Consider the following 27,574-nt stretch of genomic DNA (forward strand, 5'->3'; position numbering starts at 1 on the left):
CGTGTTCCTCTGCCAGTGCGCGCGCACGCCACGGCGGCGTGAGATGTAACCGGGAAAAATATTCTGTCAAAATGTCGCAGCCGCAGCGGTGGGGTTTCGCATGGCCCCCGTCGTTTTTTTAAGCGTGGGAGTGCACATTTTCCAGCGGAATATTTTTGAACCACGGGCTCCGCCGTGCCATGGATATCTGTGGCCGCACGTGCCGGAGGGCGGGTGGGCGGGTGGCGGGTTGAGGGGGGGGGTGGCACCCGCGGTGGAATGTTTCGGTGCAACGAGCGACCCATGTCAGCCGTCACAGGAACGCCCAGGACCAAACGTCGGGAAAGTAAATTAACCACAAAATAAAGTTCCTTAGCAGCACTCGCATTCTTTACGAGCTTATTACGATGCAACTTGGTTTCATATGGCTTCTAAAATGTGTCCGAGCCGAGACCATCCACCGACTATACACCCGGTTGCAGGGTTTGCTTGCTTAAACAAATGCCGCTGGATAGTATTGGTCTGGAAAAGCCAACAGACCGAGGGACTAAAACAAATGTATTGTTTACATGCGGAGGCACAGAATGGATTTCTACTTGTATGTGTGCTTAACTATACACCGGCAGTCCTGGATTGTTACTGTGACCAAATCGCTCTGAATCCACCCGATCTTGTGAATCTCAGATGTGAAGCAAGCTCGGGCCTGGTTAGTTACTTGGACGAGGGATACCAGCTGTTGTGGGCTTGGACTGCGAGGTGGTGACGAGATGGGCGGCACAACAATGGATTCTTGAATCTATCTGTGTGGAACATCGAGTGTTGCCACACCCCACCCCATCCCCAACTTCCTTGTACACAAAGTGGGTTTTCTCTCCAGCTCCTGCAGTTTCCTCTAATAATATAAAGCCAAATAGTCGTGAATTGGATCTGGCTAAAACATCCCAATGTAGCAGAAACCCCACTCTGAAAAAGTATAATAATGATGATAACAATAATTATTTACCCACGCGTCATGCCCATCCCGGGAGCCGTTTGGCCATACTTCCCCACGCTGGTCGGTGCAAGATGATGAAGGGGAGTGGTGGGTTGGAGGAGGAGGTGGGGGGTTTGTGGGGCGGTTGTTGGGAGGGATTCGGGATGGTCAGACGGATTCTGGTATCACTCGCCGCCGATGTTAGCCGTGGCTAGAAATTGACCTCGGGTCGCGCTGGGTCACAGCGCAGTGCGCCAACTGGTGCCCCGCAGCTCCCCTCGGGGTAAATAAAAGGCATCGTTATCACCAACACAGCTCGACTCTCTCTCTCTCTGCTGAAACGCTGCCAGGTCCTGAGACTTCCTCCCGGACCGACCGACCTTGTGAACAACAAACAAACAAGCGGAGCTGTCGCCCCTCCGAGTGTATTTCCTCGGGCCTCTAAAAGAGACAATGCCCTATTTGAGGTCAGGTATGTGAGCTCGCGGTGTATGTGAACACGCGCACTGTATATGCACGCGCGCACGAGCACCTACACGCAGCCTCACAGCCGCTGGTCTCATCTGTTTTCCCGCGAGTTACTTTCTTTCCCGGTGCTCACCCGACCGGTTTCACTTCTTCGTGACCCCCCCCCACCCCCCGGGCCTTCCCACTCGGCCCACTCGCCCCAAACGTCCACCCCTTCAAAAATCAAGGTCCACGACCCTCAAACTTAAAGGTCACGTAGCCAAGGTGACCCAGAGCATCCTGCCGTGGCCGGGACAGTCCCAGCTGTATTCCGGCTGACGGACGGAGGGACTACACGGTCAAGATGTGTCCCGGTTGAGCCTCCCAGGAATTTGGTAGCGTTCTTTTAGATGTCGTCTTAAAACTGGCCCTCACGTTAAAGCCCTCACGCTAATTCTAGCCCTAGCTCTAACCGCAAACCTATCCCTTATCCTCACTCTAACCCAAGCATGATATTGGGATCTAAACCTTAACCATAACCAACCCAAACCAATAAAGTCAACCCCAACGTTCAGGTCTAGCCTTAGCGCGAAACCTAAAAACCTATCCCCTTGTCCCAACTCTAGCCGTAATGGTAGCTTAAACCCAACCATAACTATAACCCAAGCCTCTTAACAGGTAAAACGAACTTCAACCTAAACACGAACTGTCCCCTTAACCATAAACAAAACCAGAGGGCCGTTGAGAAGGTGGTGGGGGGGGCGGGGAGGTGGGGGGAGCAGTTTTCAGGTGGGCACTTGAGGAGGAGGAGAAGGCTTTGTCCGGCATTTTGCCCCGGGCCTCCAAAAACCTTTTTGGTGGCCCAGCCAAACTGTAACCCAAGTGTCTAAAACAGCCAACTCGACCCCGAACACTAACCGTAACTTAAACCTTAACCTGTAAACCTTTAACCCCAATCTGAACTTTAACCCTAACCCCCACGCCAAACGCGAACCCAGCCGCCCGGCCTCTCTGCTCACTCACCTTCTGGTATCGCTTGGGCATCCACCTGTCCCAGTGCTGCAGCATCTCCAGCCACTTCATCTCGCGCTGGCGAGCCACGTCCATCGGCAGCGCCGTCTCCCTGCGCCACCGAAGACAAAGATCCCCCATATAGACATGCAAAGCTGTTGGGGCAAGTGCGGCTAACGAGCGTCACCTGTGAAGGCCGACACGACGCACGAGGTCGCGGGTGGCCAGCGCCACGACCCGGGACGTCTTTGTCTCGCCAGTGCTGTGCGTACGTATGCTGTTGAACCCCTTTCGCGCCGTACGTAAGTGCAGGGGAAGGATAACAAACTAAACACAAAAATTTGTTCTAAAGGAATGAGTTTTCGATCCAGATGTTTGTACACACACGACACCAGCTACAACAGGGGTCGGCAACCTGAAGCTCTGGACTGCTTTCAGACGTAAGGTACACACGCGTGTACGTACGTATACAAGCATGCATTGGCGGCTCTTGAAATGTGGAGTTTTTCACCGAATCCGAAAAAAAAATGGCTCTTCTTGTTATTTCGGTCGCCGACCCCCTCTTCAGCTACTCATTCAAGGCTGAGCGTACCGAGGAGAGGAGGCCCACAACTGGCTCAAATACTCCGCACTGCTATTGGCCGTGAGCGGGAACCGAACTCGGGTCACCGGGTTACAAGCACAGTGCACTGACCTCTGCACTACAGCTAACGCGCGTGAGTGAGCACCGCAAACACACGGGCGAGAGGGGCGAGCGAGCGAGCGAGCGGGCACAGACGCACACGTGACCACAAACCACGCTCGGACCCAAGGTGAAGCTAAACTTTCGGGTAGTTACACAAATGTGGCGAGCCGAGTGAAACATTTTGAAATCCTCAAAAATAATACTTCAAAGGTAATTACCACGTAGCTTTAAATAGCATGGATTATATGTGGAGCAAGTCACCGGTTGCACACGTTAGTGCAACTGAATACATCATCGTCATCCCAGAGTGGATTTTTAAAAAAAGTACGTTTGTCCAGGTACGTGCGACACCACTGGGATTATTTCATTAACCAAGGTTGAGCTCGTGTCTCTAAGTTCAAAGTGCAGTGCACCATCCCCTGTGCCACCCCACGCGCACACACACACAATGACACAAACACCAAGATCCCCCGTGTAGCCTTAACATACTGTAGGGGCAAGTGTTGTTAGCGAGCACCTATGAAGACGGGCACGGCACACGAGGGGGTGGGTGGCCAACACCACACCCGACCGCCTTTATCTCCCCAGTGGCGATGTTTACACATCACACCAGGTACTCATTTGAGGCTGAGTAGACCTAGGGGAGGCCCGGGATTGGTTCAGATAATCGTCACTAGTGTTGGCCATGAGCGGGAATCGAACCCGGGTCGCCAGGTTCATAGCACAGCGCGCTAACCACTACACCACCGCTCCAAACACATAGATCCACACACACATAGGCATGCACTCAATGACACACGCAGAGAGTGACACGCGTAAGACAAATATCGGCGTGTCAACACGCTTCATGCAGCAGCAGCAACGTTCAAGTGCCAGGTGAACGAACACACGTTACGAAGCTCGCCGGGACGTGTGCACACACGCACGCACAAGTGCTTGGTGCGCAAGCATAAACAACAACAACAAAATATACAAGAGTCGTCGTTTCGGGCATTGGCACCTCTTGGCGACACTACATCGGCCATATCGATGCAAGGTCTCTCCAAAATCCCCCACAGCCTCCCGTGATTGAGGCCGCTGCACTAACAATCGTATGAAAATAAAAACATCTCTATTGAGCACACTTCACCACGCCGGTCCAGCAGGCGTGTAATGAATACGAGCGTTGGGCGACTTCTGACCGCCCCGTGGGTGACTTCTGCGAACGAGCGCCCTGGGTTTTCAAAGCAGAGAAAACGATTGGAGAACCTCAGGTACCGAGGGTCATCGAGAATGACGATTTCATCGTCATCTGAAAAAATAAGAATAGGCTTTAACCCCGTTCTGGCAATAAAACAAGGTGGTGTCAAGATGTTCAAACACCAAATAGAAACCTTTTGCGAGGAATCAAGTCCTGCATTAACCACACACGGTACTTGTGGTAACCATGCCAACAAACATGCTCTGATAACAAAATATATGTAATATTTGCAATGTCTTTTCAAATGATTGGCCTACACCAGAGACAGCCTTCATTAAAGGCCCGGTCTCACCACCAGTGTCAGACCAGAGAAACACCGAAAGGCGAACGGTACATTTAATTGTTGTTTAAAATCGATTTTAATTTTTAACGCTATTGAAATCGCGTCGAACGTGAGAGTCACAATGGAGTATTTGCTATTCATGTAAATCCTGTGCTAAGTGGTACGTACGTACGTTGAACTTCTTTCGCGCTGTACATTGCCAACCGTGCTAATCGGAGGTGCGGAGTAACAACAACTGAAAATGAAAAACAGTTCTAAAGAAATTAGTTTACAGTCGAGATTTAAAAGTGCATAACTCCGGTGGCATCTTAACATCGCAAGGAAGAGCGTTCTAGACGGCTACAAAAGCGCATCTGAAAGCGCGCGATGCAGCAAACGTCTTTGTTCGATGGCCAGCCAAAGACCGCTGTGAGGATGACCGAAGTTCGCGTGATGGTTTTATGCTCCTTGACTAGATCAGTAAGGTATTGCGGTTCATTTGTGGCAAGCACTTTGTGTGCAATGAGTACGACCTTAGAATGTATTAGTTCGGTACGGAATAGGTTACGGCAACAAGCAGAATTGGGGCCAATTGAAACAGAAAAAAAGGAAACTAGAAAATGCAAACGCATGGATTAATATCAGGCTCGATCTGAGCATTCGCTTGTCCTCAGAAATATAAAATTTGCAGAATTAAAACCAAACGGGTAACTGTCACGGAAAATAAATTGTTCACAGATGTGCAAACGTAAGATCTTTGCGCCGGTCCTTGGAAACACTTTGATCAACCAATCAATAGGATGTGCGTCCCTCCCGGCGACTTGACTTTCCACTCACGTTTTATTCGTTTGGGACCAACTTTACAACAGTTATCGTGCCACCCCCCCCCCCCCCTCGTGTTACAGACAGACGGAGAGACAAACGGACACAGCTGCGGTGGCTAGATGTTAACTACCTCGCCTGGTATACAGGAAATCGTGGGTTCGATACCGAACCTGACGCCTGCTGCTTTATATATTGAGTTTGCATGTTCGCCCCGTGTCCGTCTGTATTTTTCTCCGGGTCCTCCGGTTTTCATTCCCCACATTTAGAATCAACGTGCGTTTAGAGTATTTGGCTGATATACATTTCCACATAATACTGGTAGGAACCTCCTTGTTACACCAGCCCACAGGGGATTATTGTGTCCGTCCGTCGTGCAGGGAGGGGCTGTGTGGGGAAAGAGGGGCTGGGTGGGGAGGGGAGGGTGAGGAGGGGCTGGGTGGGGAGGGTGGGACTGGGTGGGGGGTGGGAGGGGTGGGACTGGGTGGGGAGGGGCTGGTCACCCCGTGGTGCCCATATAAAACTCAACGTTGAACCTACTCACGTCGGCTTGTGCCCGCCCTCACAGTCGGGCATATTTGTGGAATACACCACGCCGCCGTCGACCCTGGCCATTGACCGAGCAACCCAACGTTCCTACCAGCTCCCTCCGCAGGAATGTGTTTTGCTATTTCATTGAGCTATAATTTGTGGCCATGTCGCTTCTGAAAAAGAGCTATACAGCTAAAGTGGGCCTTAACTGGTAAAATAAAATAGTTTAGTTTAACGAATGCATTCATGGTTACATCCGTAATTGAGAAGCATTTAAAACATGCGGCAAGAATGGAGACGAGATATAATCGGTTCTCGAATCGAATCTCGTTGCCGAATCGTGCGATCGTTCATCCACAGAATCGCCGTGGGCCATGAAGCAACACATGACGTGACAGATAAGAGCCGTTCCGAGTAAAACCACGTCGACAGTTTAACTGCAGCGCAGAGAAAGCATGCGGAGGGCACTTTCTTTTAAAAAAAAAATGTTTTTTGTTTTTTTTACAAAGTGAGTGCCATTCAGAAACCCACTTCAAGGCGGTAAAAACACATTTTATTCTACCGATATTGATTACGGCCGATGTTGACGGCGATCAACGACAATAACCCGTCGTTTATTGATTCAGGAACGACTTGAGACTCTTTCTGTAGGATGGTCCTGTTGCTCGTGACGTTGGCCGAAGTGTCTCTCCGTGTCCTGAGAATTAGGTAAATAATTAGATTTCCACGCGAAATGTGTTATCTCCACGTCAAAATAAAGTATTTTTTTGCGCATCAGTCTTCCAAGCTGATATTAATTAGCAGAATTTTTTTTAACAAATAAACTCCGGAACAGTTTCAATTGTCTGGGTCTTATCAGCAGAGTCGAGTTTGTTTAAAAAAAAAAAAAAACTGATGTTGCATTTACCAGATGTTATTGGGGTGAGCATTCCCTTTCAACTACAGTGCTATTGTGTGCCATGTGGGATTGTGATGGCACAGAGATGCCTTCATCCAGCAGTGGATAGAAAAATGTTGTTGATGTTGATATTGCGCAGTTTCTTTAGTGATCCAGGTATCCCCTGAAAAAAAAACTTTAAGTCTAAAAGGGCTCTCACCAAGTTTAAATAAAGCACCGGTCTGCTTGACGTCACGTAAAGACAAAAAATTACAGCCCCTATGTCAATCCACCGTTGGATGATGGCCTCTCCACGCTACGTCGTGTCGTGGCCGTTGTTTGACCATACTTCACCGGCGCTGGTCAAGATGCATACAGTGGAGGGCCCAAGGAGGGCCCAACACTCATGATGCTCGGGCGTTGCACTACAGAAGCTTGAACGTCAAAGGCACCGTGCGTTCAAACTCCGTGCTGTCTTCCGCATCTGCACCGTCCTGACCCAAGCCCTCGTGTTTATACAACTCTGGCAGGGCCCGGTCGGATGGGCACAGGTTGGGTGGGTGGGCTCAGCCACTTCTGCTGTTGCGACGGCTCACGTTGCTATCTATTTAAGGAAGAAGGGGAAAAAAAAGACATTGAGACAAAAACCAGAGAACCTGTTTCTCCGGCATCTGACAGCGGCATTGGCAACGGCGGCAGGAGCCAGAGCAGACCGGCGAAACGGCGTGGCGGAGGCAGAACCCGTGGGTGCGGTGACATTCTCTCCCCGGTGACGCGGTGTGAGAACCCACCCCGAGCACAGGCTCCCTACCAATTAGTTACGCTCTCCGATTTACTCTTTGGTGCACCTTGTGCCTTTGTCTGGAAAGAGAGGCGGAAGACAATGATGAGGCGCGGTGGCGCGGTGACACGGTGACATGGTGGTGGCGGTGGTGGCGGTGGTGGCGGCGGCGGTGGTGGCTTGCCATCAAGGGATGTATATACGTATATTGAACTTATTTCGCACGATATGTAGCGAACCGTGCTAATCGGAGGAACATCAAGAGGGAATGTGCAGACGTAACTTGACCTTCGACCTCTGAACCCTCAGCTGACACGATGGATGGCTGAACGGAGGGAGGGAGGAACGGAGATACTTTACTCACCGGCCCGGTGGGGCTGCTGCCAGAAACACTCCGTGTGCGATTAAAAGGTTGCAAAAAGCTCCCATTTCCGGTGACGATAAAATGTGTACCGCTTTGTAGATAGTTGACAGTGGTTGTCTTTTTTGAGAGACTGGCCCCCTGCTAAGGAACGTGGAAGGTTGGTCCAACGGGTCTGTGTCTATTGGGAGGTGGGCACGGTCACCTGGCAAGGAGTCTCTGACAGCCTCGCCGAGTCTCAGGCGTCACCTGCAGGAGGGTCCTGCCACATTTGGGGTGTTTGAACGATGCTGATGCTGCTCGTGAGTGTTTGGCTACGTGTGGGAGGAAACTGGTAAAGCCGGAGAAAACTCACCAACCATACAGGGGATAACGCTTAAGATGCGGAGATATGATGTGGTGTAAGGATTCACTCCCTTGGCCATTTTTAAAAAATTATTATATAAAACACAGCGGCCACTAGCAGCTGCAGAGGTCATGTGACCTTACTGTATGTGACACGTGCGTATAATAAAATATGTGGATTCTGACCCGCGTGATTCGATGCATGTATCGTGAGCGTAGAGAATCGGTATTCATGAGCGATGGGATGCGTCGTCACAACCCTCAATTTCCAACTTCAGGCCACATCGTGCGCTCTTCTGCGCTGTAACTTAGTGCGGGAATACCAAATCCTTAACCAAGTGTGACTAAAATATCACTCAACGGGCTTTGCAAAAATGCAAAACCACAAACGTTTATCTGATCCCTCTACACTTCACTTCTCTGTACGATTTGAGAGTGGAATGGAAAGTTTTAAAATAAGTCTACATATTATTATTTTTTAGTCTTAAAAAAAGACTCCCACCATTGTACGCCCAACGTGTTGGTTTTCACACCGGGCGTGGCGATAAATTCTTGTCCGTGGCGTTTGCAAATTGTTGCCATGTTCATCGTTTAATTAAACATTTAATTTTTTTCCACCCCTACCTGGCGCACCACGGGATGAGTAAAATAATCAATTGTGCAAAAGTACAGACAGCACAAGATTACCGGGAAAAGTGAGGGATTCCTGGACGGAATTCCACAAGACGGACGAAGAGCAACACGGCACGACTCAATGATGGGCAGCAGGAAGAAAGGGGGAGGGAGGAGAGGCTGGGCAGAAAGGGGAGGCAGGGGAGAAGGTATGACCGGGCCAAGATGTAGGGGATGAGAGGGTGATGGTGATGATGAGAGGGGAGGGAAGAGAGGGAGGGGAGAGAAATAAGGAGCTGCACGGAGCGGCGTCTGTTTTCACAGGGGGCAGCAGGGAGAGAGGCATTTGGAGCGGGGGTGTCACAGTTCCTATGATCACTGTTTCATTGCTTTATTTTGGTGATTTCGAAAAGTTTACTGGTTTGGCCATGTTTGTTTGTTGTAGTACGGAGTAAGACTGATGGCCTTAATCTAAGTTGTCTTGTGGTTGTTGTTGTTGTTTGACTTGCATCCCACTGGGATTTTTGCACACAGCGTTGGTGTACGGTGTTTTTTCTGCAATATTTTGCTGTCTTTTCTTGGATTTTCTGTTTGCACTTAGTCACATATTCCCTTTAAGATGTTTTCTTGTTCATGTTTTTGTTTTTTGTTTGTTGCGGTTGCACCCGATTCAAGAGCCGAATGGCTCACAGGGCTACACCTAATAAATGAACTTGAACTTGATCACAGAGAAGTCACGTGATTCACAAGAGGCTTTATAGCTGATTTTAGATAAAAAAAGATTTGACGAAATCACCCAACAAAAGCAACGCATGTGTGTGTGTAGAACTTCTTTCGTACGTAGGCAACCGTGCTCATAAGAGGTGCGGGGGGAAGGACCACAAACTAAACACAAAAATCAGTTCCTGACATAAATTAGTTTTCTATCTCTGCACTGCATGGGAAATAAGTGTCGTTTTTTTTTGTTCGATGGCGTATGTTTTCATGGTCGTGTTGTATAGCGCTCGGGACGTATTTTTGGTTTGGGCCGCATATTGTTGGGGCGTGAAATCCGACACCTTGCCGTACATGCTGGGAGCTTGTTGAGTAACGGCGTTCAGCGCCTGAATAATCTCTCCACAGCGCGTGCAAAAAATTTAACGTTTCGTCGAAGAGGCACCCGGCACGTGGAGCGGAACGTTGGACACCACGCGGTCATCTTAAAAAAACACTCGGAGAGAACAAGCAATAACATCCTGGCAGCTGCACAACGTCTAGGGCTGCTGGGGAGAGAAAGAAAATCCTGAAATAAGGGATGAAAAAGATCGAGAGAGCCTTTAAATAAACCTCAAAGAGGTCAGTGCTAGTTCCACGAGAGGTCATGAACAGCAGGCAGCGGTGCCCCGCGCGCCGCCGTTTGATGTTGGATTAATTACAAACAAGGTACGAAGGAAGCCTCGTACGTGTCACCGGTATTATGGCCCCCGTCTCCGCGGCGACGGACAGCTGTGATAATGACAGCAAGCGGGCAAAGTCACCGCACCCCGCTCGTCCCCCCAGAACTAGACAAGGCCTCCGAAACTGACCGGTCAAACGTCCCCCCCCCCCATTCTCCTGGCACCAGAGGACTGGCCTTTACTTAAACCCAGAAGAGTGTTGTATACGAGCTTGTTTTGCCCGTCCAAGGACGGGTGTATATTGCAGTAAATCTGAAATATTCAATATAAAATTGTTCAGCTCATGATTATTAATGAGGGGGGGGGGGGGGGTTGCCCCATGTGGAGTGACGTCACCCGATAATGATTATTGGGGAGGGGTGCGGCACGTGGAGTGACGTCACCCAATCATGATTATTCACCCAATCATGATTATTAATGAGAGGAGGGGTGCGGCATGTGGAGTGCGCGACCTTCTTGTGCGTTCGTGTAAATTTCCACGCGGGCATGAATATTAATGAAGGGGGGCTCTTTTGCAGTGACGTCACGCACGGATGTAATACTGTGCTTGCGTAGATTTATTTACCGTCACTTTCTGTAAAGAAACATCATATTTGAAGCGACTTTGCGTAATAAATGATTTAATTTAGCTCGACCTTCTGCGTTAGTGTAAAAATCCACCCACTCATGAATATTAATTAGGGGGGGTTGGGCCTCATGTGGAGTGACGTCACGCGCGGGACGGACAGACATTTCTGGGTGATTATAGTAGGTAATATATAATATTTTATTTTACTCTGCGCCGAGTTTTCCCATTGTACCGCAGCACAGAGCTCGGACCGCTGTCCTGACGCTTCGCGCCACGTGCTTGGTGGCTTCTTCGGAAACTGAACTGAAACGTCGGACATCGTGCTGTTACAACACACAGCACAAGCCGGAGACACATCGGAGAGCTACGCAGCAGCACAACCGCGAAAACAGCAATTTTCATTTTTTCTCATAAATTCTGCCACTCCTGTTCTCTCCTCCTGCAGCCGTCCAATCGCAGTGCTTGAAATGGTAAATTTAGAAATAATAGGCGTGGGCCCTCTCTGAAGGCAGGTCTGCTCATGCCCTCACTTTTCATCCTTGTATATTTCTTTATTTTTTTTCTACCTCATACCGCATTTCATCACGATGTTGTCTCTGCAGCTGCCAGGGTTTTATAGCCGACGTTCTTTGGACAAAAAGACCGACCAACAGACCAGTCTCCTGTCAACTTCATCTCCATATATATAAAAGTCAAAGCTGTGATTATGTGTCTGTTCAAAATGTTTAGCGTACTTCCCGACATGCAACAAACTTGAAATTTGCCATGTGGGTACTTTCCAGACTGTACACCATGCACAAATAATAAAAATACACTTTTTGGGGGGGGGGGGGGGGAGCTCAATAATGAATATATTTTTTGACACGCCAAGTGAGCTGTGACTTCAAATCTGTCATGTGACCCTGACCCGCGCATGTTGAAGCGTAACTCATTGTAGTGTCGTGGTTCGCGCACCGCGCTACGAACCCGGCGACCAGAGTTCGATTCCCGATCACGGCCACCACCGGTGACGATTATTTAAACCGGTCCTGGGCCTCCCCTAGGTCGACTCAGCCTCAAACGAGTAACTGGTGTGGTGTGTGAACATCGCCACTGGGGAGACAAAGGCGGCCGGGCGTGGTGAATCCAAGTCCCGGGCAAAGCTGGGTAGCAAAGCTAGTCTGGAATAAAAAAAAATATCCTGAGGTCGCTCACATATCTAGCAAGCGGAAACATTTGTGCTGTCCTTCGGTGTTCTGTCAAAGTGAAGGACGAAGGATTGCTGGCATAGCCACCGAATAAACGGCGAAAACACTTTGCCTCCAATCAAATACTCTGGACGCAAACAGACGTTTCCGTCGGCTCCCCCTTCTCCACATGGCCTGAGTCACTGACAATGGAGTGGCACGTGATAGGGCCCGTTTAAGGGAACGAAGGGTGTCTGATGAAAAGTGTACATGTGTTTTTAGAACAAATGTTATCATTCATAAGAAAGGTTTTTGAGTTAGATTGCGAAAATATAAATGTGTCATTAACCCACCAGGTTGTCACGTGACCTAAACGTGCCAATTAGCTATGACTTCAGCACATCGGTGTGGATAAACAAACTACACTTAAAATTGACTAGTCAATTGTAAATGTTGTGGGTTTACTGTTCTCGGGTGGCGGTGGGTTGATGGGTCGTGGTCGGTTAATGGGTGGTCCGTGGGTTAACGACAATGTATGTTAACACGATTTAACCCAAAAAAACTTTATTATGAATACAATTGGGTCGCGCAAGCCTACGTGTTAAAAAATAAATCAAATGATCTGGGATGAACTTGACTGAGGGCACGCGGGGTAAGGACATCCACTCGTAGACTCTTCATATTGGAGAATGTTATGGATTTTTTTGTAGAGATGGGAAAAAAGGCACTTCTCGGATTTCCAAAATCAATGAGGGCGAGATTAAAATATGCAAATTTCAGGATCAGGGGCAGTGAAAAACGCACCCTGGTTTATTTCCACAAAATGTTTTCATACGTGGATAATTTAATTCGTGAAAAGGAAAAGCTCTTCAACTTCATTCGCACGTCGTGGCCAAATGGCCCCAAATACGATCCGAGATCGTCGGAGCTCATGAGCTAAGCGGCGTTGATGGATCTACCGGATGTACGCCAGGCGGGTTTTCTCTGGGTATCTCCGGTTAACTGCCGTACGAAGCCAAACTCGCCTGAACAAAATTGCGGTCAAACCTCCCAACTCAGGAGCAGGGCCCCTTCTGGAAAAGAGACTGAGACTCAGTGAGGCTTTCCTGGGTAACGATTTTCACTAATTATTCATTACCATCTTAAAAACAAGAATACCGCCATTTTACACGCTTTCATTTAACTCACTCTGTCTGTTGTCGTTGTATCCTCAAATCTTGTAACTCAATTTTAACCCACTTCCCAATGTACTGCAAACTTGGTATACTTATGTCATACTGATAACAATACTATATTCTATCATAAAAAATATATTTTTAAACACTCTTTTTTCTATGTTATGTTTCGGCTTGGGTCTAATTGTCCACGGTAAACTGACGTTGGCTGCAATTGACCACGGTTCCTTACGTTATGGCAAGCTTCGGGGCCACTTCCTGGAGTCGTGGAGTTCTTCCATTACTAGTACGGTACATTTCATTAAAGCGTGTTTAAAAAAGAAAATATTACTTATTCCACCTACGCCCGTCTTAGCCCACCAACCGAGCCACTTGAAGCGCTGCGGAACGACGCAGTTTGCAGGGCAACGCCTTCCGAAAAGTGCTGGCTCCCTGCATGATGCCCACCGCCCTCCTACCCCTCACGTCCCCACCGCCATCAACATCCACCCCCCCCCCCCCAGGGCTCGGTAACGAGCTCGACGCTGGCACGATCCCCAGCGGCCGCTGCCTCTGCCAGGGTTGGGATAAAGGCGAGAACGACGATCGTAAAGAAAGCCGCCGTCGCCGCCACCGCTGCCGCTGCTACTGCTGCATTCAGAGCTCTGCGAAAGCCATTCATCGCAAAACGTTGCCGCGTGTGAATTTCCTCCGCGGACGATTCACGCGCCAGCCGCAGTTGTCGCAATGCTGCACAAACGAACACCGGGGTGGACCTCATTCTGCGTAGACCACGGGGCAGTGCGTTATCCGCTCGCGTGCGTGCTCTCATTTATTCAAGGCCGTTGCCATGGAGTCAACATTGGGGGGGACCAAATCTTCCAGGGGGTCCGGGCCCCCCCCCCCCCAGAAAAAAAAAATCTAAATTTGAAAACGAATTTCCTGCCAATTCCTGCCTAAAATATTTAAAAAATTCACTAACACATGGGATGGACTTTTTATTTATTTTTTACAATAATGTCTAATAGTGTATTGTATTACATTGCTCTGTTTTTTTCTTTTTTTACCTTTTCCTGTTTCATTATATGTAATGGCAGAGATTAGGGTTTAATAAAGTACAACCATAACCACAATCATATCAACATAAATCTATTTTATAGCGATATATTGTGGGGGATATTTTGAGCTTATTTGAATATTGGGGGGGGGATGTGTCCCCCCCACCCCCCTGGGATCGGCATGATGCGAAACACTCGTGAAGTGGAAACTGCCAATGCAGAGTATAGTGAGAATCAGCGAGGCTTTTCCTGGATAAATGCGAAGCATCACAGCGCTCTTGCGATGATGTCACTGCGTCAACGCAGAACGCCGCGGTGGGGAGCGTCAGACCACAGCCACCGCCTAGGTAATGCACAGCCTGCGACACAATCGCGTAGCCATGGCCTAAAAAAAACACGATGAATCATAATACTGGGTGCGGAAATCCACATGCCCGTTTAAATCGAATCACCCACGCACGACTCGTCAAACGAATCTCGAGCGCAGCAATCGCTTTGAACCGATGGATCAGCGCAAAGCACCAGCAGGGAAGAGCTGCCCCCTTTGCAAGTCGGCGCACGTGTCCACCAGCTTCCTCACCCCCAAGACTCCACGGCACCCCCGCCTCGAACGCCCTCGCCCCCCTCTCCCCCGCGTATCCTTCTCCCACACATCCATCGCTGCAACCACTCCCGGCACAATCGGGACTCTTCAGCGCCTGCCAAACGAACCGACTCCGCCAACTCTCGGAAAAGCAAGCGAACGGTTAAATCACTCTCAAGAAGAACTGAAATCTCCAATCACATTTACCCGGGAAGGAAACTTCTGATTCATCGCTCTTCATCGGTCACAGGAAACGTATCTCGATTTCAAGCATTCGTGACTGCAGGGATTCATGTTCTTGGTTCTTTCTGTAAAGTCACACCTGATGATGATTGCTTGTGTTGCAATCGAAACGTCGTGAGAATTGTATCGTTTAATTTGTATTATTTTATTATTTCCCTTCTACGTGACTTTACCGAAAGAACAAAGAATAGGAAACGTATCGTTCAACTCCGCGCCCATCCGCCTGTCCCACCTGTCTGTCTGTCCCGCGTGTCTATCGGTCTTGCTTGCCCCACTCACTGCCGTGCCCGCCGCGCCTTTGCGCAATTTAAGCCGGGACAATCACGCGGAGCGGCAGCGGCCAGCCAGCCATGCAGAAGGAAATGTGAGCGGCGCCGCGATGGGGGATTGCGAGCAAAGGAGCGCACGGGAGGGATGGGGGTTGGGTGGTGGAGTGCGCACGGTATGGGTTGTTTTTTTGGGGGGGGAGAGCAGGAAGGAGGAGGTGGTGGTGGTGATGATGGTGGCGGTGGAAATTTTAGGAAAAGGGAGAAGACAGTTGGATGTCGTTAAAGGAGTATTAATAATGATAATAATTTCTGGGCATTCTCAATCCACTAATAGATGAAGACCTCCCCGTGCCGTGTCGGCCATGGGGGGATGACTTTGACCCTATTTCACCGCGCTGGTCAGTTCGGGACGGTGACGATGGGTCGGGCGGGCCTGGTCCAGAATCACTCGCACACGGAACCGATGATTGGCTTTGGCTGGGAATCGAACGCGGGTCTTCTCGCACAGAACGCGAGCCACATTGCAGCTGCTGCACACCTTCTCTACCTCAGAATGTTCATTCATCGACATTTCAACATCATCATCAGCAGCAGCAGCCATGATCAATCCATTGCTGGGTGAAGCCCCCTCCCCCCAAGCCACCTTTGCTTCTCACAACCCTGCGCTGTAATAATCCGCCGAGCACCACAGCACAAATTTATTTCAACGCTCCATCTCCTCTATCGACGTCCTGTGGGTTGCGCTCTGTTCCTTGGTTCCGGTGTTATGTTGCTTCAACCTCCCGTCACTGCAGCTTGGATCTGCATGGCCCAAGGCTCTGGGCTCTGTGATGCTCCCTCCCTCCCCCCTTCTCTCCTCTCCCTCCCTCCCTCTGGCAGTCCACCAACACTGGCTTGGCTGGGCCTGACTGTTAGTGAAACACTATGTCGAGAGTGGTCAAGAGTTTTTCTTGTGCTGCACCAATGCTGCGGAAATGATGCACTCCCAGAAGGCCGTGTGGCTGAGAGGATGTCTACAAATGCATAGGTGGTGATGTTCCTTGACTCTCACCCAGAAGGTTGGCAAACAAAGTGGACGTCCAGAATAAACACCGAATTCGCGACACAAACATCACACCACCTGGCTTCGACATTCCTCAAAGCCACTGGTGGTAAACCATCAACTACACCAGAATCAGAATATTTATTTATCCTAGAGAAATCCGACGAGCTATGAGGCTCTTTTTCACAGATGTCCACAGACGTTCACAGATGCATCAGAACATTAACTGACCTCAGCACACCTCTCCTTCATGAATGAGGGAAGTAAAGCCAAAGCCGCAGTAGTGCGATCGTGACCAAGCAATTCAAACTATGGACGATATAGTAAACCACTGCAGGCTGCAAATCCTTCAACGGAGGAATAGCAAAGCTACACAAACTCGCTCCTGAAGCTCTCTCGTGGCTATCAGACCTCGACATTGGCATTTCGCTCCTGAACATCTTGCCACGTGCAAGAACTGAAAAGTGGCGAGTGTTATGCACCGAAAAATAAGAATACGTTTGATCGTTTCTGTCAATAAAATAGCTGTTAAGATGTTCAAATCACGAAACAGATGCCTTGTGAAAGGCATCAAGTCTGCATTAACCACACGTAGTTGTGGCAAAACATGCAAACAAATATGCTCTGATAATACAATATATGCATTGTCTTTGAAATTGATTGGCTTACGCCATACATAGACCAAAAAACGCCATAGCAAGTATCAGAGCATTTATAGCTCTGCTTGAGCAGTTATATCTATGGGACCTTTTGCCAGTATCAGTGTGAAAAATAAGAATAGGTTTTACACCAATTTTATTCCCACAAAGGGTAAAACCTGTTCTTATTTTTCAGACTTTGAAACTGGCAAAAAGGTCCAATGGATGTTATGCACTAGTTCTGCCCGCTTTTAGCAATCGGCACTGGTCCAGTATTCTACGTGTTAAATCTAGATTTGTTACTTACCATATATGTAGTGACCTACGACCTTTGGGTTATAAGTACATACAATCATCGTGTTAGTTTCACGTTTCAAGTTTATTTTTCTGAAATCAGGTGAGAACTCCAGAGACCAGTGTAGTCTCATGCGCAATAATGAGCCCAGGTTAAAACACATAACATGAATGAAACCAAATTAAGCAAATAGAAGTCAGAGAAGAGGAAAAACCGACAAATGTATAATATTGCACGAACATCAACCAATGTCAGTACATTTCCTGTAGCTTAAGTCGGCTTGGGCAGATTATTTTTAGTCTGAGCATAGTCCGATTACAATTAGAGGTGGTTAGGGGGTGCTACACTGTCAATTATTCAGCCACTACATTTTAAGAACGACGACCAAATCAGCTGTTGTGCGGGGGCTCCGTGATGGCTTGCGGGGAGGCGATGGGGATGGGGAAGCCCTTTCATCCAGCAGTCAATAGACCATGGCTCGCGAAGACGACGATCAAATAAAAAAGTTGCTTACGGCAGTGACACCTATGCCGCGTGTACAGTGTCCGTGTGTGTTCATGCACGCGATGCTGGCAAGAGGGGCGGTAAACAGGACGTCGTTTTTTTGTTGCCGTCGATTTCCGCGCCGAACTTTTACCCCGAGGGTGACCGCCGCCGCAGTGGCGGCGCACGTGGACTGCGGATGCGGGCCTCCAGGATCAGTGGAGCCCGTACCGGCTCTATTTCACAATTTTATTTTACCAGGTCAGGCCCCACTGAGCTGCTTTCTGGCTCTTTGTCAGAATCCACCTGGGCCATCACAAGTGACAGGTCAACCAAGTGGCTCATCGTCACGTGGACATTTATAGCAGTCAAATACTCCAAACGCACGATGTTGATTCGAAATGTGGCAGGGGGAGCCGGAGGACCCGCAGAAAAATCCACGCGACCACTGAGAGAGAGACACCGCAAACTCCAAATTTACACCGGGCGTCACAGGGTCAGGATCGAACCCACGACTCCCTGTATACCGGGCGAGGTGGTTAACATCTCGCTGCCGCGGCTCAATGCAGCTGCAGTCAGCCTTGCAAAGGCAGCAAGCCAGAGTTGTGATAAGGCATCCATAAGCTAAGAACAAAACAGTAATAATAGCTACAACAGTAAACATGCGGTGTAACCGCAGCAGCAGCAGCGTGTGTCATCTGGTTATCTCTCGATCTCACGTCAAGGGGGGCGGGGGGGGGTCCGAGATCCACACAGATCTGGCTGCAAAGTTGAACTTTGTTTTATGTTTGGAAGTTTGAATTTGTTTGTGTAATACGATGAATTAAGTTGACGAGAAATTAAAGATAAGTATTGGCACGACGCAGGCAAACACTGCCGAAGATAAATCCCAACACTGCGGCGACGTTGGGCGTTGACTTTTAACTTGAGCCTCATTGTAAACCCAAGCTTTAACTTAAACCCTGATATTAATCCAACCCTGCAGCATTCTCTGAAACCGAACAGCAAACAGTATACCACTAACCATGGCTCTTAGTATTAACCCAGCTCTTTGAGTCAACTTATCTTAGACCCAACTTCAACATTGACCCTCTTAACACAATACCACATCATAACCCCAAAGATAAAGATCCCCCGTATAGCCTTAACAGACTGTTGGTGCAAGTGCTGTTAGCGAGTAGCACCTCTAAAGGCCGACAAGGCACACGAGGGGGGAGGGTGGCCAGCACCACGCCCGGCCGCCTTTGTCTCCCCAGAGAGAATGTTTACACCCCTTACCTGATACTCATTTGAGGCTGAGTAGACCTAGTTGGCCATGAGTGAGAATCGAACTCAGGTCACCGGGTTTGGGGCGCAGCGCTCTAACCACTGCGCCACCGCTCCCCGCAAGCGCTCACGCTAACTCCACGGCCATCTTTAAACCACAACACTAACCCGACCGCTAACCATAAGACTATACCCATGTTTAATGATGCTGTACCACGAACTCCACCTTTAACCCTATTGCTAACCCCATCTCTAACACGGACGGTATAGATGGGGTTTAGACCCTATGGGAGCAAGGCCGGCTGTGCTTATATCAGAAGTAGTGTATCAGAAGTTGCCCTTCATCCCCCCCCCACCGCCGCCCCAACAGCGTAATATAAGGACGTGTTCTTATATCAGTGTGTAACACCCGACACCCTCCCCGAACTCTTCACAGTAAACACTCGGCCACAGTGACAACGGACGGGGTTCAGAACCAAAACCAGCGCCCGGTGACCCCACCCACCCTTCTGGAATCACGACGCCGGACAAGAGAAGTGGCATTCGGCCACTAAGGGCCCGTTGACCACCGTCACTAGAAAAAACCGGGCTTGCCAGCCCATCGCCAAGCTTGCAGAGTGGGCCAAGACGTTTCAACCACCGCGGCGGCGACGTCGTCCTCGTCTGTCCGTCCTCGTTAATCGTCGTCTGCAGGCCCCCCCCCCCCCCCAGTGTTGGTGATTGAGGGTCACGCAACGTGACCCTCAATCGGATCGGACGGTGGATCGCCAACGCAAACGTTGTGAAGCTCCCTCCTCCGTCGTAGTGGGCGTCGAGGAGAAAGCCGCATACCACCCCCCGGGGCTTGCCAAGAGAAGGCGGTACACGCTAAAAATGTGGGCTCCACCCGTTTCATCCGTAATGGGATCGAGTGTTGCCCCCTCGCGTGCGTGGGGTTTTCTCTGGGTGCTCCAGTTTCCTCACCCTGACGTACGTAAACATTCATGAGCTGGCCGATAGCGCCTTAATATATTGAGGACTGCAGAACTTGGGGTATAACTTGACACCGGCTCACCACCAGGCTGCCTTTCCCCATTTTACTGTGGTTCCTTCTAGAGCTTCTCAGCCGTTCTCTCTCTGTGTCATCATAATCACCAGCATCACACGCATCATCACCACTATCAGCAACATCACCAACATCATAATCAGCACCACCATAATAATCGAAACATATTATGATGACTATCACCACAAGAATCATGATCACCACCACCGCCATTCTCACAAGACATCATAATTAAAAGTATCATCATCACGACCATCACCATCATCAACTATCATCACCAACATTGTCATCACCACCACTGCCTACCACCATTACGACCATCATCACAAAATCATTACACCACAGTCTCGTCACTACCAATGCCACCATCACCACTAATAGCATCATCACCATCATCACCATCATCATCACCACCATCACAAGCATCATCACCACCATCACAAGCATCATCACCACCATCACAAGCATCATCACCATCATCACCACCATCACAAGCATCATCACAAGCATCATCACCATCATCACAAGCATCATCACCATCATCACAAGCATCATCACCATCATCACCATCATCACAAGCATCATCACCATCATCATCACGATCATCACCAGCATCATCACAAGCATCATCACCACCAGTATGATCTCTATCTCAAGCGTCACAAGAACCCCACTGTCTTCCTTGAAATGGTGACGTCAAATGTTGAAATAGCTGGCGTCACCACGCCCGTGACAAATGCATCTAAATTTATCCACATTCCACACCCTCTTGTCAATTAATCATACGTCTAGCAGTAGCTCCCCCAATTACCTCCCCTTTAGTTAAGGACTAATATATGTAATTTAACAGGATTCGCTTACATTTTATCAAGGAAAATACTTATGTTATGAATGAATTCGTTTTTTTACATTCAAAATACAAAAAAAGATTCCAGTATTAAGACCACTATGTTTACTTTACTGTACATACAATATACAACACCAACTGCGATTTTTCCACAAGCAGGCAGCGATGACACTGCAGTGCACGTGCCAGGGTAGGTGTACCTCAATGTATATTACTCTATACAGTGTACGGTCACATGTACAGCCACAACCAGCTTACGAACAAAAAAAAATCATCCCAGTGGTCAGTTTAGATGTCTACGTTTTTGATATTTCTTAAAACAAGAAGTGTTTTGCCAAAGCAATTTCCCAAGTTGACACAGGCACGCACAAAGTATAACGTTATGCACAATCCACCACACGTCTCCCTCCGACCAGTTATCAAAACAGGGTCCTCGTTTGATATTTATTCTCAGGAGTGTTGTGGATTTTTCAGGCGGTGTTTTCTGCACTGTTTTCCTTGCACGGCAGAATTTTACTCTTTGGCTTCATCATTGGGTTCCCCTGTACGATGAACCCCAGGGGGGGAGGGAGGGCGGTGAGTGAACCACAGAACCACAATTTATTCCATTCTGGTACCCCCAATTTCATCCGAGTTCCGTAAGCTGCGTAACTAAATTCAACGAATCGTGCAAGCCCTAATAAATGTTGCAGTGCTATAATAAAGGACGAGCTGATGGCAAGGGCTTCCTTGGGTCTCCCGTACCAACCCTGAAGCAGTTGTTAGGCCCCAGAATGTATCGTCTCTGGAGGGATTGTTAGAGGCTAATTTCGCCATTTATGGCCCCTTATTACATGAGAGACGTGAAAACAAATGTAATTAACCGCGTGATCCCATTTAATTGTGGATCAGCGATGTAGTGTGATAAGGCCTTCATATAGCAGAGGATACACAACTGCTAATGATGGCTTTTGAATAGTGCGTTTTGTTTTCTGATGTACTTGTTAAACCCAGGTCTCTGTTGAAAAAAACAGACTCCTGATCTCACTGGGCTCATAAAACATTGATATATAATCAACAACCCGTTGGCATCTTCTTGGTTCTTTCGGTAAAGTCACGTGACTTTACCGAAAGAACCAAGAAGATGAATCCCTGCAGTCACGAAAGCTTTAAATCGAAATTTAACCCGTTGGCAATCAACTGCTGGATGAAGGCCTCCCCACACACACCACGCTAGTCCTGGGGGTTGTTTGACCATACTTCAACACGCCGTTAAGTGCGGAATCGAATTCAGACTCCAGGTTCCGAGTGCAAAGAAATACAAATCGTCACCTGTCGATCTTTAAAAATCATAACGACGACTGCAGTAATTCGTGATGCTTGTAATCACGACAAAGATGATGGTGGTGACGATGCTGCACATGTCAGCTGGCATTGTGTCTTGTGATTATCACGAGGCTACAAAGGGCATGGCAAAGGGATTTTTTTTGTCATCCATAGTACCGTGTAGTAAAAGCCTACAGAGTTCCCATCATGCAGTCAGTATAGGATCCGATAACTGTCAACAGAGACAAAACAACTCCATTTAGCATGTCAGTGTATGTCTGGATGGACCTAATGTTGTTCGTCACGGCTGCGTCACAGACACCGAGACAGCACTGCTGAGAATCTGAATTCCAGACATGGGGTCTAGATGTCTCTCTTTCTCAAGAGGTTAATGATGGGCTGTGTCGGAAACAGCTTGCCCATTGATCTTATCCATGGTTGGGAATCGAACTCAGGTAACCACTGCTACCCCACAATGGTATCAACACACACCCACATTCCTATCAGCTGTCCTTAGGCAGGCCATTAAATTACACAATCTTATTCCAGGCCCCAGGCTGTCAATAAAAACAAAAGCCAGTGATTTACCTTCCACTGAGCAGGCAAAATACCAAGTTTTTTTTTAAAATCTTATCTCACACAGTGCCAATAATCGCACTGAAGATGGACCACTTTCTGCAACGTTGGCATATTGTATCATCATCAGCAACCAAGACCTCCCCAAGCCGTCACTACCTATCACGGGCCTCGCAATGCAACAATTGACCCAGCGCTGTAACTGCACATGGCCTGCTTTCACTGCTCCATCCTAAAGTCTATCCATCGTTGGTTGCCATTCTGCCTTAGCCATCCAACAATCATTCTTTCGAGGTCAAGATGTTCCCTGTCCAAGCCCACGAATTGTTTTTTTGTTAATTAACCATCGATATGATGTCTGTAAACCTGCATATTTTCTCCGATCCACGTGTTCCTCATCCTGTGTCTCGGTGTAATTCCAAGCAGGAACATCCCCAGCTTTGTTTGTGCACTTTTTTATTGTTGCTCCATTTTTTTGTGCCACTTCCCATACTCACGATCAATGTTTGTATCATACCAGGTGATTAAACACGAAGTATAATGATAATGCGTGGACTGAATGACATTCCCATGTACGAATGGGTGTGTCGTTGTACAATACAGTACCGCATTGTGTCCATGTGTTAATCGTTTGCCTCCAAGTTACGGAAACAAGCATGTAAACAAAAATAAGATTGATTTAACACATTATTTTGATTATAAAGCTTTATTATATTTTTTTATATAACACTTTAATTTCTTGTTTGGCCTTTTCTCTGCCTTCATAACCCTGGTCTTCGTTGAAACGGGTCGTGTAATCGAGTCTCAATGGACTATCAGCTGGTTCGATTTAAAGAACCCGACCCTGTGTGATCGAGAATACACATAAGGCCAACACGTGGCGGAGATCGGTTGCACACCTGTGCACATCTGTGTATCGCTGCGTGTGCACAAGAGGGTACCCGACTATACATCGCTGATTTTGTTTAACCAGGTAAGAATTCAAGAGGCCAGGATGATCTAATTTGCAATGGTGAGCCGAGGGTCACCAATATGGTCACAACAATAACTGTGTCACACGAGAAACACATGGGCCCGTGTACATTTCACGTGTATACATCATACCTGTGAAACCCTTGTCAATGCCTTCCTTATTACAGACCGATTCAGACCTTATTGGTCACCCCGTGCCCCTTATACATCTCAAAGTTCATCCTATAAAGTCCCACCACAAGAGAGAAACACACACAAGTAGACCAAAACAAGTTTTGCTCAATCTCTGTACAAGAATACGGGTCAACCGTATGGGTTGACAGGTATGATACACACACACACGTGTACACAGATGTAGTAGTGGAACACACATCACCTATCATCCGCACCTCCGATTAGCTACGTACGGTGCGAAAGAGGTTCAACATACATCCATACACAGTCATGTTTGTAGAGTTGGGGTGGACACGAGAGAGTGGACATACATCACAATGCATAAACACACCCACACAGGAATGTGTCTATAGGATCGGGGTCTTCACAGCCCAATGACCACACTCTGTGTATGTACTTGCCACGGGGTTTAAGGGTACGGTACAGCACAAACTCACTCAAGAGGACTGTCAATATGAATATCCGGTCCAGGATACGGAGACTGCTGGGGCAAGTGCTGTTAGCGAGCACCTATGAATGCCGGCACGGCACACGAGGGGGTGGGTGGCCAGCACCACGCCCGGCCGCCTTTGTCTCCCCAGTGGTGGTCAAACCGCGTATAGCCTCCTGTCGTCCCCTCTCGTGCGAGGTGTCACCCTCATTGCGATGTTCCACATCCATCGTACCGGGTACACACATTTAAGGCTGAGTCGGCCTAGGGGGAGGAGGCCCCATCTCGGGTTCGTAGCGCAGTGCTATGGATCTAACCCACTGCGCCACCACTCCCCATACAAACCCGTGTACACACACACAACACACACAACACAATACCACACACACACAACACAATACCCACACACACAACACACCACACAACACAATACCCACACACACAACACAATACCCACACACACAACACAATACCACACACAACACAACACACCACACAACACAATACCCACACACACAAACACAACATAACACCACACAAACACAACATAACACCACACACACACAACATAACACCACACACACACAACATAACACCACACACACAACACAATACCCCCACACACACAACACAATACCCACACACAACACAACAACACACACACAACACAATACCCACACACACAAACACCACACACACACAACATAACACCACACACACAACACAATACCCCCACACACACAACACAATACCCACACACACACAAAATAACACCACACACACAACACAATACCCACACACACACACAACACAATACCCACACACAACACAACAACACACACACAACACAACAACACACACACAACACAACACACACACAACACAACACCACACACACAACACAACAACACACACACACAACACACGCGTGTTTTGTGTGTGTGCATGGGGGGGGGGGGGTTACTCACACGGCATCCGTGTACTGAGTCCCACCGATGAATCCGAAGCGATCAGTCTTCCTCGTCCCATTGGGCGCGTTCACCTCCGAGTCGGATCCGACGGAACTCCGATCGTCATCATCGTCTGCACAGTCCTCGTCATCACCACGGCCAGCACCACCACCAGCACCACCACCGTAGACCCCGTGGGCAGAGCCGGTCAGGCTGCCCGCAGACGCAGAGGTAGCCCTGTCCTGGTTCGATCCCAGACCCAAGATTATCGATCCGTCACCCTTGCCACTGCCACCACCGTCCTCCGTGTTGACATTGTCCATGTTGAAGCCCGGGGTCAATCACACGTGCGCGCAGCGTGGAACGCGCATCTGATGAGACGGATGATGATGATGGTTCGCTGGCTTACCACGCACACACACTGGGTATGTGACCATGTGTGTTTGTGTGGGTGTGGGTGGCTGGGCCACGTCTCACAGCCTGCTGTTCCTGCTGTTCCTGCTGCTATGGACGTGTCCGCTGGACCCGGTCACGTTGTGTGCGCGTGTCGATGTGGGTTGGGTGCTTAGCTATTGTCGTGATGACACCACACGAATGGTGTGTCGTGATGTAACCCGGTGCTTGGTGTGTGTGTGTTGTGCGTCTCTCTTGAGTGTTAGCCGTCTCAACGTGGCGTGAACAGCTACCTCCCACCCCGTCTTCGTCTTCTTCTTCTTTAGCGGACGTGTAACACCACCACCACCATGGCCCTTCGCGTTACGTCCGGATGACCGAGCCGCCCGTGTCTTTGCGCACGCGTGTGTGTATATGTGTGTGTGTATGTGTGTGAGTGTACACGTTAATGAATGACACCGCAACACTGCCGGTGGTATATGCGAGTCGTCGTGTGCTCTGTGTGTGTAGTGTGTGGCAGCCACCATCGGCCCCGACCGGCTCCGCTTTGCCTCTCGCTGACTGCGGAGTGAGCATCCGACAGCGACTGCTGATGGTAAGAGGGGGGCGCTGTGTAAAGTGGGAGTGTGTGCCTGTGTGTGTGTGCCTGCGTGTGTGTGTGTGTGTGCCTGCGTGTGTGCGTGCGTGTGTGCCTGTGTGTGTGTGTCCCTGCGTGTGCGTGTGCCTGTGTGTGTGTGCCTGCCTGTGTGTGCGTGCGTGTGTGTGTGTCTGTGCCTGCGTGTGTGCCTGCGTGTGTGCCTGTGTGTGTGTGTGTGTCTGTGTGTGTGTGTGTGCCTGTGTGTGCCTGTGTGCGTGTGTGTGTGTCTGTGTGAGTGTGCCTGTGTGTGTGTCTGTGCCCGCGTGTGTGTGTCTGCGTGTGTGTGTGCCTGCGTGTGTGTGTCTGCGTGTGCCTGTGTGTGTTTGTGCCTTTGTGTATCTGTGTGTGTGTGTGCCTGTGTGTGTGTGTGCCTGTGTGTGTGTGTGTGCCTGCGTGTGTGCCTGCGTGTGTGTGTGCCTGCGTGTGTGCCTGCGTGTGTGTGTGTGCCTGCGTGTGTGCCTGCGTGTGTGTGTGCCTGTGTGTGTGCCTGTGTGTGTGTCTGTGCCTGTGTGTGTGTGTGTGCCTGTGTGTGTGTGTGCCTGCGTGTGTGTGTGTGTGTGCCTGTGTGTGTGTGTGTGCCTGTGTGTGTGTCTGTGCCTGTGTGTGTGTGTGTGCCTGCGTGTGTGCCTGCGTGTGTGTGTGTGTGCCTGTGTGTGTGTCTGTGCCTGTGTGTGTGTGTGCCTGCGTGTGTGTGTGGGGAGCGGTGGCGCAGTGGTTAGCGCTACGCTGCGCTACGAAACTGGTCACCCGAGTTCGATTCCCGCTCACGGCCAACACCGGTGACGATTATCTGAACCGGTCATGGGCCTCTCCTAGGTCGACTCGGCCTTAAATAAGTACCTGGCGCGGTGTGTAAAAACATCGCCACTGGGAAGACAAAGGCGGCCGGGCGTGGTGCTGGCTACCCATCCCCTCGTGTGCCGTGCCGGCACCTTCATAGGTGCCACTCGCTAACAGCAGTTGCCCCTACAGTCTGTTAAGGCTACACAGGAGGGGATCTTCGTCTTTGTTGTGTGTGGGTGGAGCACGGCACGGGCTGGAGAAGATATGGAGCTGATGCGGTACGGGAGGATGTGGAGCTGAGTGGACTTGCCGATGACCGGTACCAGCGGTGTCAA

The 27,574-nt window shown here is 49.3% G+C and overlaps 1 protein-coding gene across 1 annotated transcript in view; it reads right to left on the bottom strand.

The window, feature by feature from the left end:
- The window catches only part of TBC1D10A (TBC1 domain family member 10A), a 42,664-nt gene extending 16,230 nt beyond the window's left edge, over nucleotides 1–26,434 (bottom strand). Inside the window, exons 1-2 of the mRNA XM_061561150.1 lie at nucleotides 25,445–26,434; nucleotides 2,423–2,522 (exon numbers count right to left, since the gene is read on the bottom strand). Of these exons, the coding sequence (XP_061417134.1) occupies nucleotides 2,423–2,522; nucleotides 25,445–25,749 (405 nt within the window). The 5' untranslated portion in view covers nucleotides 25,750–26,434. The remainder of the gene's footprint in view (nucleotides 1–2,422; nucleotides 2,523–25,444) is intronic.
- Between the last annotated feature and the right edge of the window lie 1,140 nt (nucleotides 26,435–27,574).

This window comes from Lethenteron reissneri, chromosome 27 (genome assembly GCF_015708825.2).
Source record: "Lethenteron reissneri isolate LAM-NWPU_2019-01 chromosome 27, ASM1570882v1, whole genome shotgun sequence".
Taxonomy (NCBI): Eukaryota; Metazoa; Chordata; class Hyperoartia; order Petromyzontiformes; family Petromyzontidae; genus Lethenteron; species Lethenteron reissneri.